General features: G+C 36.5%; 1 protein-coding gene and 1 pseudogene across 2 annotated transcripts; one reads left to right on the top strand and one right to left on the bottom strand.

Moving 5' to 3' along the window:
- Positions 1–5875: 5875 nt before the first annotated feature.
- Positions 5876–9930, top strand: LOC103426364 (protein FLOWERING LOCUS D-like; annotated as a pseudogene).
- Positions 9931–10566: 636 nt separating this feature from the next.
- On the bottom strand, positions 10567–12499 carry LOC103426349 (uncharacterized). 2 transcript variants are annotated; one of them, XM_008364444.4, is made up of 2 exons: positions 12220–12499; positions 10567–11517 (listed from the first exon to the last, which is right to left on the bottom strand). In XM_008364444.4, the coding sequence occupies exon 2, from the start codon at positions 11485–11487 to the stop codon at positions 10699–10701; it is 789 nt and encodes a 262-aa protein (XP_008362666.3). In that variant the 5' UTR covers positions 11488–11517; positions 12220–12499; the 3' UTR covers positions 10567–10698. The 2 variants fall into 2 exon arrangements, with proteins under 2 accessions (XP_008362666.3, XP_028961634.2); XM_029105801.2 differs by having other exon boundaries at positions 12308–12499.
- Between the last annotated feature and the right edge of the window lie 35 nt (positions 12500–12534).

Genomic DNA, 12534 nt, shown 5'->3' with positions numbered 1-12534 from the left:
AACATTTGGGGCGTCAAAGTTGATTTTCGTGAAATTGAGGCTTTTCCCAACAAAATTAGCCTTAGTCTCAAGTATGAAAGTTGTTCTACTAATTGAAATCTTCATTTCTATGAAATTTGGTAATTTTTAGAAATAGTTGAATTTTCTGGCAAATCGGGGGGCCGACCACCACCTGCGGCGGCGCTTAGGCCGAGATATCCCCTGACCTTCCGATTAACAAATTTTCGTCATTTGTACCTAGTTTCATTAAGAATCGCCACCCGATTATTATAGCAATTGACGATTTGACAGTTGGATCGTCACTAAACTTTGATACGTTGTAGTACATAATATTTGAGGATTTTAGAAACTTACGGATCGGGAATCCGACGTACGGATCTTCCCGAATAGGATTTGTAAGTTAAGTGTTCTATTGACAAGAATTTTAAGATATGGTTTGGTAATTGTTCTAGGCGCTGATTGTTCGTGACGTCTCGAAGTTGTGTCAGGGAATTGTAGCGTAGACTCCAGGCGAGTGGGCTTTTGGTTTTCAGTATATATATGCTTGGTATTTTTCCCATAAAACTTATTTAAATGGTTGTATGCTCTTAAATGCCATGCCAAATGTTTTATATTTAGAATATGCATTTAGTAGTTACTTATGTTATTGTTGACGTTGCGAACGCTCATGCAAGTTCCAAGTGAGTTTATAGATTGTGGATGTGAGTTGTATGGTTATGATTACCCTTGATGCATTTAGAGCTCATAAACCTGCACCCTAGTGTTAGTGCTTCTGCTCGTGGCCAGGGCACAGTCTTTCATGTGATGTTTACCTCCCGCACCGCACGCTCACCTTGGATCCAAGTTTGGTGCACAGTCCTATCGTACATATCACTATAGGTGGTTTCGACTCGTAGGTAATCTGCGATTATTCGCACAGTTTTTACGTGATCGTAGCACTTAAGCGTACTTATTACACCTAGTCCTGTTGTACTTACCACATTAGGTGGTTCCGACTCGTGTGCAAGCATACTTGATGAGCTATAGGTTCAGCCGTACAGGCCACCATAGGTGGATCCAGCTAACATTTCACTTTTCATTAATTTACTTCACCTGGTTTACTTATACTCTGACATCGCGTGTGAAATGGGTCCATGCCCGCTTACCGCGCACTCGTGTACTTTGGCACTTTTAGAATTAAATTTATTCACATTTTCTATATCATCACACTTTATGGCTTTATCACCTTCCAGGTATCGCCCAGCACAACTCGATTCGGAGTCTTAGTGGACTTTCCGGGTCGGGGTGTGTCAGAAAGTGTCTTATAATTATGACTTTAGGTACCCGACTGAGATAAAAAAAAAACTTAATGTATGAAATGTTGAAAACCAAGAAATTTCAAGATAGTAAACTGAGATTAACCCTATCAATAAAACTCTAATTGTCAACCAACTTCATAAAATTACCAATTTAATCTTCTAATTAAAACTGAACATAAATAAAAAAAAACATAAACAAAATATAATTTCAGACAAATCAAATTTTACTATTATTTTTTAAGTTTCATCCACATATGATAATAATATATCTTTAATATTAAAAAACATAAAGTAAAATAAACTTGTTTACCCTTTCTCATCACTTCACGTAGCCCTGACAATTCCTGACACGACCCGATAACCAAACATGATACGACATGACACGAAATTAACAGGTGTTCGGGTCAACACGATAACGAATCGGGTGGTTATCGGGTAACCCGATAAGCACTTGTTAGATAACGAGGTTGGTTCGGGTATATACATGGGTAACACGATACACGATAAACAAAATATTAATTTTATTACCTTAAAAAATTGGGAACTTTAACGAAAAGCTCCCGGTACTGTTCACTTTAACGAAAAACCACATTTTTACACTAAAAAGTCAATCCTGGTACTATTCACTTTACTCTTTATTTTGTCCTTATCATTAAAACTCAAAGTTTTCAAGCCCTTTTCATTAGTTTTCCTTAAAAAATTACTATAATAATTATATATATTAATTTAAAAAAATTTATACCCCTAAAAACTATAATAATTATATATATATATATATCAAATTAAATATTAAAAATTGGTGACCATTGGATCAGCTTAAATATACATATCATTCAATTTCTTAAGTGTTATATGTACAAAATAAATAAATTTAAATCTATTTAATATATAAATATATACACACACCATTGAACTTGATGGGATATGAATTCTACAAAACTAATTTCAACGATCCAACTGTCAAACTTGTTTGTATATGCTTTGAGATCGCATCAGCAAAAAATTGCAAAAAAAAAACATTCAGAGATCAAGTAACGGGACAAAACTTTTTTACGGTTATCAATGAAAAATCACGATTTAACCGTTATTTTAACTCCGATTTTGATGATTTTTTTATAGCTACACTCATTGACCCTATATGAATACAATGAATGAACTCGATCTTCAATTTAAATATTTACATTAGTGGATACCACAAAATCTTATGTTATACTTAATGAAAGTTTGAATAAACTCTTAAGTGTTAGTTAATCTATTGTTTTGATGAGATACGTATTGTACGAAACTAGTTTCAACGATCCAACCGTTAAACATATTTATATATACTTTGAGATCGCATACGCCAAAAATTGCAAAAAATAAACATTCAGATATCAAGCAACGAGACAAAAAATTTCGATGGTTATAAACGAAAAATCACAATTTAACGATTATTTTAACTTCGATTTTGATGATTTTTGACAGCTACACTCCTTGACCCTATATGAATACAATGAATGAATTCGATCTTCAATTTAAAATATCGACACTAGTGGATACCACAAAATCTTATATTATATTTGATGAAGGTATAAATAAACTCTAAGTGTTAGTGAATCTATCGTTTTGATGGGATACGCATTCTACAAAATTAATTTCAATGATCCAATCATCAAACTTGTTTGTGTATGCTTCAAGATCGCATACGCTAAAAATCACAAAAAAATAAACATTCAGATATCAAGTAACAAGAGAAAACTTTTCGACGGTTATTAATGACAAATCATGATTTAATGGTTATTTTAACTCCGATTTTGATGATTTTTTACAGCTACACTCCTTGACCCTATACTAATATAATGAATGAACTCGATCTTCAATTTAAAATATATTACACTAGTGGATACCACAAAATCTTATGTTATACTTAATGAAAGTATGAATAAACTATTTAGTGTTAGTGAATCTATTGTTTTGATGGGATACGCATTCTACGAAACTAGTTTCAACGATCCAACTGTCAAACATGTTTGTATATACTTCGAGATCACATACGCCAAAAATTGCAAAAAACAAACATTCAGAGATCAAGTAACGGGACAAATTTTTTTAAAGATTATCAACGAAAAATCACGATTTAACGGTTATTTTAACTCCGATTTTAATGATTTTTTTACAGCTACACTCCTTGACCTAATATGAATACAATGAATGAACTCGATCTTCAATTTAAAATATTTACACTAGTGGATACCACAAAATCTTATTTTATACTTAATGAAAGTATGAATAAACTCTTAAGTGTTAGTGAATCTATCATTTTGATGGGATACGCATTCTACGAAACTAATTTCAACGATCCAACTGTCAAAATTGTTTGTACATGTTTCGAGATCATATACACCAAAAATTGCAGAAAACAAACATTCAAAGATCAAGTAACGGGACAAAAATTTTCGACGATTATCAACGAAAAATCACGATTAAACGGTTATTTTAACTCCGATTATGATGATTTTTACAGTTACACTCCTTGACCATATATGAATACAATGAATGAATTCGATCTTCAATTTAAAATATTGAAATTAGTGGATACCACAAAATCTTATCTTATATTTAATGAAAGTATAAATAAATTATAAGTGTTAGTGAATCTATCGTTTTGATGAGATACACATTATATGAAACTAATTTCAAAGATCTAACCGTCAAATTTGTTTGTGTATGCTTCAAGATCGCATACGCTAAAAATCGCAAAAAATAAACATTCAGAGATCAAGTAACAGGACAAAACTTTTTGACGGTTATCAATGAAAAATCATGATTTAAAGGTGTTTAACTTTGATTTTGATGATTTTTTTACAACTTTACTCCTTGACCCTATACGAATACAAAGAATGAACTCGATCTTCAATTTAAAATATTTACACTAGTGGATACCACAAAATCTTATGTTATACTTAATGAAGGTATGAATAAACTCTTAAGTGTTAGTGAATCTATTGTTTTGATAGGATATGCATTCTACGAAATTAGTTTCAACGATCTAATCGTTAAACATGTTTGTATATACTTCGAGATCGCATACGCAAAAAATTGCAGAAAACAAATATTCAAAGATCCAAGTAACGGGACAAAACTTTTCGACGGTTATCAACGAAAAATCATGATTTAACGGTAATTTTAACTCCGATTTTGATAATTTTTTACAGTTACACTCCTTGACCCTATATGAATATAATGAGTTCCATACTCCTTGATCCTCACATACTCCGATTTTGATGATTTTATAAAAGGAATAACATGTAAGTTTTGAGTTCCATTGACAAGGTTTAAACTTTTGAGAAAGGCTTCACAACCTTGAAAGAAAAAACTTTTTTCATTTTGCATATCCTTGCACATTTAATATTTTGTAATAGACTAGTAGTGTATGGATGTTTGTTTATTAAGCTCTTTTTTTCGAGTGTAGATGTAGTACTTAAACAACAAATATGTTTTAATGTTTGGAAGTAATATTTATGTGGCAATGTGTGGTATGTGCAAATTTAAGAAGAAAAAAAATATTTTTCTTAACATGTCATAATGAGTCATAACGGATGTGACATGACACGACACGACCCATTTGCCAGGGCTAACTCCACGTTCTCTCTTACTCTCTTTATCTCATTTCATTTATAAAACAAAAATAAAAAATGTTCAGCATATGCCTGTATTATTAGAGGCAAGTTAGTCATTTAAATGAGGGGTGAAATTGAAACATTAAGTGGCGTTATGTGTTACAGGTGAAAATGAATTTTTTTGTAAATGTCCTTTCACTCGATAAACAAAAACATTTCTATTGGACGAGAAGGGCGACGGAAGGTTGATGTGGTGGAAGAAAGGACACATGATTAAGACTTTTTGTTTTTAGGGAGATTAAGACTTTTTATAAAAATAATTAATTACCCTAATATAATTTCTTATTCTTGAGAATTTTATTAAAAAGCACATTTCCCAAACAAATTAGTAATAATTTTTTTTTTGTCAAAGATAAATTTTGTTAGATTAGATATTAAATTAATATTCAACTGCTTCAGAGCAAGTATATTCCTAAAAAAATGCGCTAACAACCAGCCTATTTAATCCACTAAGTGAACAGTAATAGACCCTAATAAATAGTAATAGGCCAAATATATCTCTATCCCTAACAAAAAATAGCCTAGTCAATTTTATTAAAATTTTATTATTTTTATTATAAAATAATAAAAAGTAATAATTTATTTTTAATTTTTGACTTTATAAAAAAATATTATTAATTTTTGATATTTTTATTTATTTATTTATTAAGTTTTTTGTCTGAAAAATCTGGATCATTGATCTGAAAATCAAACGGTCCTCATTGTGCCATGTCAGTACCCATTAATTTTAAATTTCAATTTTTTTTCACCGTTGGAAATCTAATGGCCTAGAAACGAACACATGGACTCCATCTGATCATCTCAGTGGGCCTGCGTTGGTGGGCCACCCCCACTTTTTGTTGTCGGGATGCATGGCCACGCGTACGTGTATCGCAAGCGTTTAGGGCAAAAAAATTTCAAATGCCCTCCGATGCCACGATGACGTCAAATGGGCCGGTTCATGGCTCTGTCTATTCTAGGCTGGCCTGGAGACCAGCTTGGGTTGGATGCCAGCCTATCTGTTGGGCTGGAGTGAATTGGCTGGGTGCCAGGCCAATAAATTAGCTGGGTGCAAGCCTAAAGAGTCCCCGGTGGAACTGCTCTCAACGGAGTTTGAATCCACGATTTCATGCAATTACTCTGCATTTTTCTACCACATTGGTAAAGAGACTTTGCATTAATGGTAAATTACCGTGCTAAATTTGCCCGGGAAATAAACAGTCCAACCCTCTTCAACCGCCTCTAACTTACCGCCCCCACCACCACCACCACCACCACAGCCAGAACGGACTGCCATGGATCCGCCAAACGAATTCCCGATGATTTTTCCTCCTTCCCTCCTATCCCCTTCGCCCTTTTTGAGCCCCCAGAATATCCAATCCGTAAACCTAATTCAAACGCACCGCCGATTCCAAACACAGTCGAAAACTCTTGCTCCGCCCATCTTCTTTCCTTCTCGGTCCCAAAGAAACGAAGACGAGGCAGGTCTCATCGCGTCGCGACGTCATTTCAGCTGCCTTCGATTCTGAACGGCGCTTCGGTAATAGTAACGGTCTTGCTTCTTCTTCAAGTTCCATTTCAGTTCATTCGACTAGACACAATGTAGGAAACCCGTGCCTGATATCTCCGACAAGATTATTGTGATCGACAAGGAATCCACAGCCGAGGCGCTGATCGCCCTCTCGGCTGGTTTTCCTGCCGATTCCCTCACTGAAGAGAAACTTGATTTCCCAGTAATTCGAGTTATTGGGGGAATAGAGCAGGTCAATTACATTATCATTAGAAACCATATAATTGCTAGATGGCGCGAAAATGTGTTGAAAGATGTTTGTTGATTCTATACCTAAGCATTGCTATTCCCTTTTGGAATCTACTTATAAGTATCTAGTTTCACATGGATGTATTAACTTTGGGATTGCTCCGGCTATTAAAGAGAAGATTCCGTCTGAGCCTAGTAAACCACATGTGATTGTGATTGGTCATGGGCTTGCTGGTCTGGCTGCTGCCAGGCAAATGATGCGTTTTGGGTTTAAAGTGACAGCTTTGGAAGGCCGGAACCGTGCAGGTGGGTGGGTTTATACAAAGAAAATGGAGGGAGGAATTAGGGAAGGTGTAGCTGCAGATTTAGGTGGAAGTGTTTTAACTGGCACATTAGGGAACCCACTCGGCATTGTTGCACGCCAATTGGGTTATGTGCTTCATAAAGTGAGAGACAAGTGCCTGCCTTATAGTTTTGATGGGAAGCCTGTAGACCCTGATATGGATATGAAGGTGGAAGCAGCTTTTAACCATCTGTTAGATAAGGCAAGTAGCCTTAGGCAGTTAATGGGGTGTTTTTCAGTTGATGCGTCTCTTGGTGCAGCACTGGAAATGTTCTGGTAGGCAGTGGATGCTGAGGAGACGAACTTGTTTAATTGGCATCTTGCAAATTTGGAATAAGCAAATGCAGATTTAATATCTAAACTGTCACTTGCATTTTGGGACCAAGATGATCCATATGACATGGGCGGAGACCATTGCTTCTTGCCTGGAGGTAATGGAAGGCTGGTGCATGCTTTGGCAGAGAATGTGCCGATCTTATATGAGAGAATTGTGAATACCGTTAGGTATGGTAGTGGCAGAGTGCAGGTTATTGCTGGCAACTAGGTTTTTGAGGGTGATATGGCCCATTTGGGGTTTTGAAAAGCGGGTCCATCAAATTTAATCCAGAGTTGCCCCCGAGAAAACTTGATGGAATAAAGAGGGTGGGGTTCAGACTGTTGAATAAGGTTGCAATGCTTTTTCTTCATGTGTTTTGGGGCACAGATCTTGATACCTTTGGCTACCTTTCTGATGATCCAAGCCGTTGAGGAGAGTTCTTCTTGTTTTACAGCTATGCAACTGTTGCTGGCGGTCCCCTTTTGATTGCTTTAGTAGCAGGTGAAGCTGCACATAAGTTTGAGACCATGCCCCCTACAGATGCTGTGACTCGGGTTATTCAGATTCTCAAGGGTAATCCTTTCATTCTTTGAACTTTGGTTATATGATTTGCGGCTTTGCCCTTTTGGCATTTCTCATATATTTGACTACAAATTACACAAATACATATGGTTCTAACATGATTCCGTGTTTAAAGGATTTGGTCATATGATATGTTAAGAAATCATAGTTCCCATACATATTTAAAGTTCCTCAAGTTCGATAGTTAACCCAACAGTTAGTTATGGAATAGAAACTGTCATGATAAATAATGATTTACAAGTTAGAATATATAATTTTGCTGTGAATATCATTCCAAATAAACTTAAATACCAATTCCATACTCATGTTTTTTCCATTCTTGGTATTTTTCAATGTTTAGGAAATAGGCAGACAATCACTAAACCCAGTTCTGGAGTTTTGCTATATGTAATCATGACGACTCCCAATCATTATTCCGAATATCATTGGTGGTTCAAGTTTTTATATATCAACCATTAGATAGCTGCCGATTATATAGTAATTTTATGAGGTGCTGACATAAATCAAAGCAGGTAATTATGAACCACAAGGAATTGCTGTTCCAGAGCCCATCCAAACAATCTGTACCAGATGGGGAAGCGATCCCTTCAGCCTAGGCGCTTACTCTACTGTTGCAGTAGGGGCATCAGGAGATGATTATGATATTTTAGCAGAAAGTGTGGGAGATGGACGACTTTTCTTTGCAGGTGAGGCTACCAATCGGAGATATCCTGCAACCATGCATGACGCTTTTCTTAGTGGGCTTAGAGAAGCTGCTAATATGGCTCACTATGCTAATGCTGGAGCCCTGAGGATAAAAATTAACAGGAACCCATCAAAGAACGCCCATTCTTGTGCTTCCCTTCTTGCAGACTTATTTAGGGAGCCTGATTTAGAATTTGGGAGTTTTTATGTTATTGCCTTGATAAAAGCTGAGAGGGGTAATCGCAAACCAGCTTCAACTTCATTGACTTTAAAGTCTGGTGAGTGGTTCACACTGATTTTAATCCATATGGTCTCCTGAAAAGTAAGAAAGAATTAGTAAACTATATAAATGGGAATAACAATTATATTGGTTTTTGTAGGGACATCAAAGCTGAAAGCTGACAATTTGAAACAAAAATTGGTCAGGTATGAGCTCTGAATCTTCTGTTTCGTAGATAATTCATGCATTTCTTTTTTCTCTCATGTGATTGATCTCTTTTACTCATTTAAACTATTAATTTATTCTCTTTTTATTTTCCTTTATTTTCGCAGAAGGGCCAAAATAATGCGCAATGGTAATGGGAAACTTGGTTAATGGTAAACTGTCAACGAAACTACCACAAGTCAAGTTCCCTCCAACGCACTTGGTCCAGGTAAACTTGAAGGGGTCCTTACATATTCTTATTACTCTATGCATATTTAGTGTGTCAGAATTGTCTTATATGGCCAACTGTGGTAATGGTTTCTTCTTCTGCTTTTTTTTCAAAATGGTTATAAAATTTTGCCGATAAACATCTGATTATTTTCCAACGTGTTGAAGAATGAGTAGATGACCTTTTTCTGTTAGGGGTGAGATGTCAACTTTTTGTTTGGTCGAGCCTTGGGTGGGATGTCAACTTTTCTTTAACTTGAAAAAGTGGTTCCACTCGGCGAGCCTTGTTACACCCTTCGGCCCAAGGGAGTTGGCCCTTCTGCTACCAAGCCTTGCAAGATCTATTTTCTGCTCAGCATGTTCTTTGCTGGATAACCACCGCCACCATCCTCAATTGCAGAAGAAATTTGTGCCGCTTGCTCTCCTCCACTCGGGTCAATGAGCAATTTGGTATCCAATTGAATTGAGCAAGAGCAACTCTGCGCCATCTTCCAATAAGCCCGACACCAGTGATTGTTGACTGGTGGAATGAGACTTGAGTTGTGATCTTTCCAGGTCCACAACTTGTTAAATTAACGTGTGAAGGAAGCAATCTTCGCAGATTTACGGTGTTGTTTTTTTACCGAACTACGAAATAATATAAACAGATTTCGGATCATGATTATGATTTTCCTTGTGCTACAATTTAGACAAGATTTTATATGATAAAATGCAAGAAAATCTTTCTCTAAACCAATGGAATGACCAATTTGTATTTGGATCACAAACCAGTGCTGCCTGGAATTTTCTCAGTGTTTGCCATGTAAATGCTGTCTGCTTGGTGCTTGTAATTAACAATCAGATAATTCTGTACATGCTTAGTTTTAGGACGTGGCATTCTTGACAGCTTTAGGACGGGAATTCTTATAACCGTTGGCTGTTCAACGATGACAAATCTCATGGACGACAATTGTTGATAAAGAAAAGAGAACGATAAAAGAACTCACACATTTTTGATCCGTTTGAAGCGAAAACTATTTTGTAGAAGGCTTATACCACGTAGCCATCCTCAAAAGTACTACGCCGTCAGTACATCCTTCAAAAGCACAACAATGCCGTCAGTACGAGGACATTGAAGTCGACTAGTGCATCCTTCAAAAGCACAACCGCAATTCTCCGATACGAGATGAACGAAGTCAGGGTGGATTGACGACTCCTGCCACGACGGAATTCAAGATTCATGGTAGCCAATCCACATGAAACTCAAATCACTCACCATCATCAAATACCATAAGTTTTCTTGAACCAATAAGAGTCAGAGAATAAATCTTTATTATCACCCTGGAATATTCAAATAATTGTGTATACTTTACAATCCACAGAGAATAACACGCGACAACACAGTATGTACAGGCTAAAGATCTTTCAGTATCGTAGTTTTGACAAGCTAAAATCTTTCTGCATCGCTTGCTCCTCTGCGATTATCTAGATTACCGGCCCCTTCCAACCACTCTTGTAGTTTATTTTCTTCATCAGCCTTAAATTCATCATAGTATTCTGCCATTGATAATAAATGAGGACTCGACAAGCTACCATCAGCTTGTTCTTCTTGTTGTTCGTCAGCAACATGACTCGATAAGGGCAACTCTTCAAGTTCTACATCCGGCTCAGATGAACTGGTGCTTGCAGAAGCAACTGATAGTGATGGGTTAGAACTAGAGGTCTGTGTTAATTCTTTAGGATCAAGTTGCGGCCACTTGAAACTACTCGCCTTTTGTCTGGCAGATTTGATTACGGTAGAAATATAACCGCTTTCAGTATCCTGTTGGGCATCACCAGGGGAACGAACCCAACTTGTTGGCTTCCAAGAGCTTGTTCTTCCCATCTGAAAACCTGGTGTTTGCTGATGGATTACACCTCTCTTCGGCTTCTTTGTTGACATAAGCACTAGAGATTTCTTTATATCTCTAATCATCTCATCGGCAACGGGGAATCCACATTCTTTCATTGATCTCAACATAGCTATGGAATCCTCTGAATCCTCAGTGTGCAAAGCTGTTTCACAAGACTTTTCCGCAACATTACTTCTAAGACTAACAAGATTGGGCACTGCATTTTGTGTGTGCTGCTGAATATAAAAAAGCCCTACTGACGGTTCATTTGCCACGTATCGAATCATCTCTCCCAAGCCTTCAGTTATCCCCATAAAGCCTTCCACGATGGAGAACTCATGCATCTTTTCAAAGCCAAAGGCAGTTCATCATCACTGTTTTAGCCAAAAAGGAAGAGCGGAAAGTCAGAAAAGTTAAATGGTACACGCGAAAAAAGAAAAAACAAAGACTTATCAATACAGTCGATTAACTTTGTAGGTTCATGCATCATTAGTCGATATAGAAATTCAACAGAAAAAGGCACTCAAGAGCTATTTTACCAACTGAAAAGGATAAGTGGAATCTATACTTATTGGCTCTATACTATTTCGGCATAAGAATCACAACGCAGTTTATGCACGTCGAACGAACTCAACCACAATATAAGAGAACTTTTATTTCAACTGCCTGTATTATAGTTGATTGGCACTCCAAAATATTCATTCTACGCTCCACCCGAGCGCGAAAAACCAAACAAAATGACTATTTAAGATTGTTATTAATAATTCCATATTTTTCTTATCACATTACAAGTCCATCAAATCTTGACATGTTATATTCAATCTTTCCGGTAGTCTCTATCGAAATTACGAATCAAATTGTTGCCTATTGTCTTCCAAATCACAATGCATACAGAAATACGAAATCATTAATCCAAAAGCCAACAAGTAAAGATTTCAAATTTGAACCAATTCCCATATCAGGAAACAACAAAATATCCAATACCCAATTCTCAGAAATCGATTTTTCACCGATTTATTCAATCAAATAAGGTGAAAAACAAGAAAAATCAGAAAAGTAAAAGAGCAAAATGGAACCTTTAGAGAAGGGAAGGGGGCTCAGAGGAAACCCTAGAACTGGGCAGGCGGTGTCTGATTGCAGAAGAATAATGTGATTAGGAATCACCTGAAGCTTTTGTTCTCAGCTGCATATTTGTCCAGAGACAACAATCAGCGACTGAGCTTTCAATTCGTTGGAAGAAGAAGAAGAAGAAGGCTTCGTCTCTCTCCATCTCCCTCTGTTCCAAACGACCATGTTTTCTTCTTTTTTCTTTTATTTATTCTTCCGGATTTGGCAATCTCACGTGACATCCACGTGCGATGAACCAATCTTGTCATTTTTCTGGTTTCTGC

Source organism: Malus domestica, chromosome 07, assembly GCF_042453785.1.
Source record: "Malus domestica chromosome 07, GDT2T_hap1".
Classification (NCBI taxonomy): Eukaryota; Viridiplantae; Streptophyta; class Magnoliopsida; order Rosales; family Rosaceae; genus Malus; species Malus domestica.
Note: the sequence above shows the minus strand (reverse complement) of the source record. Positions and strands in the feature narration are given on the sequence as shown.

What these genes read in the sequence shown, in the direction of transcription:
- LOC103426349 (XM_008364444.4), bottom strand. Translation starts at nt 11,487, where the DNA reads ATGCATGAGTTCTCCATCGTGGAAGGCTTTATGGGGATAACTGAAGGC.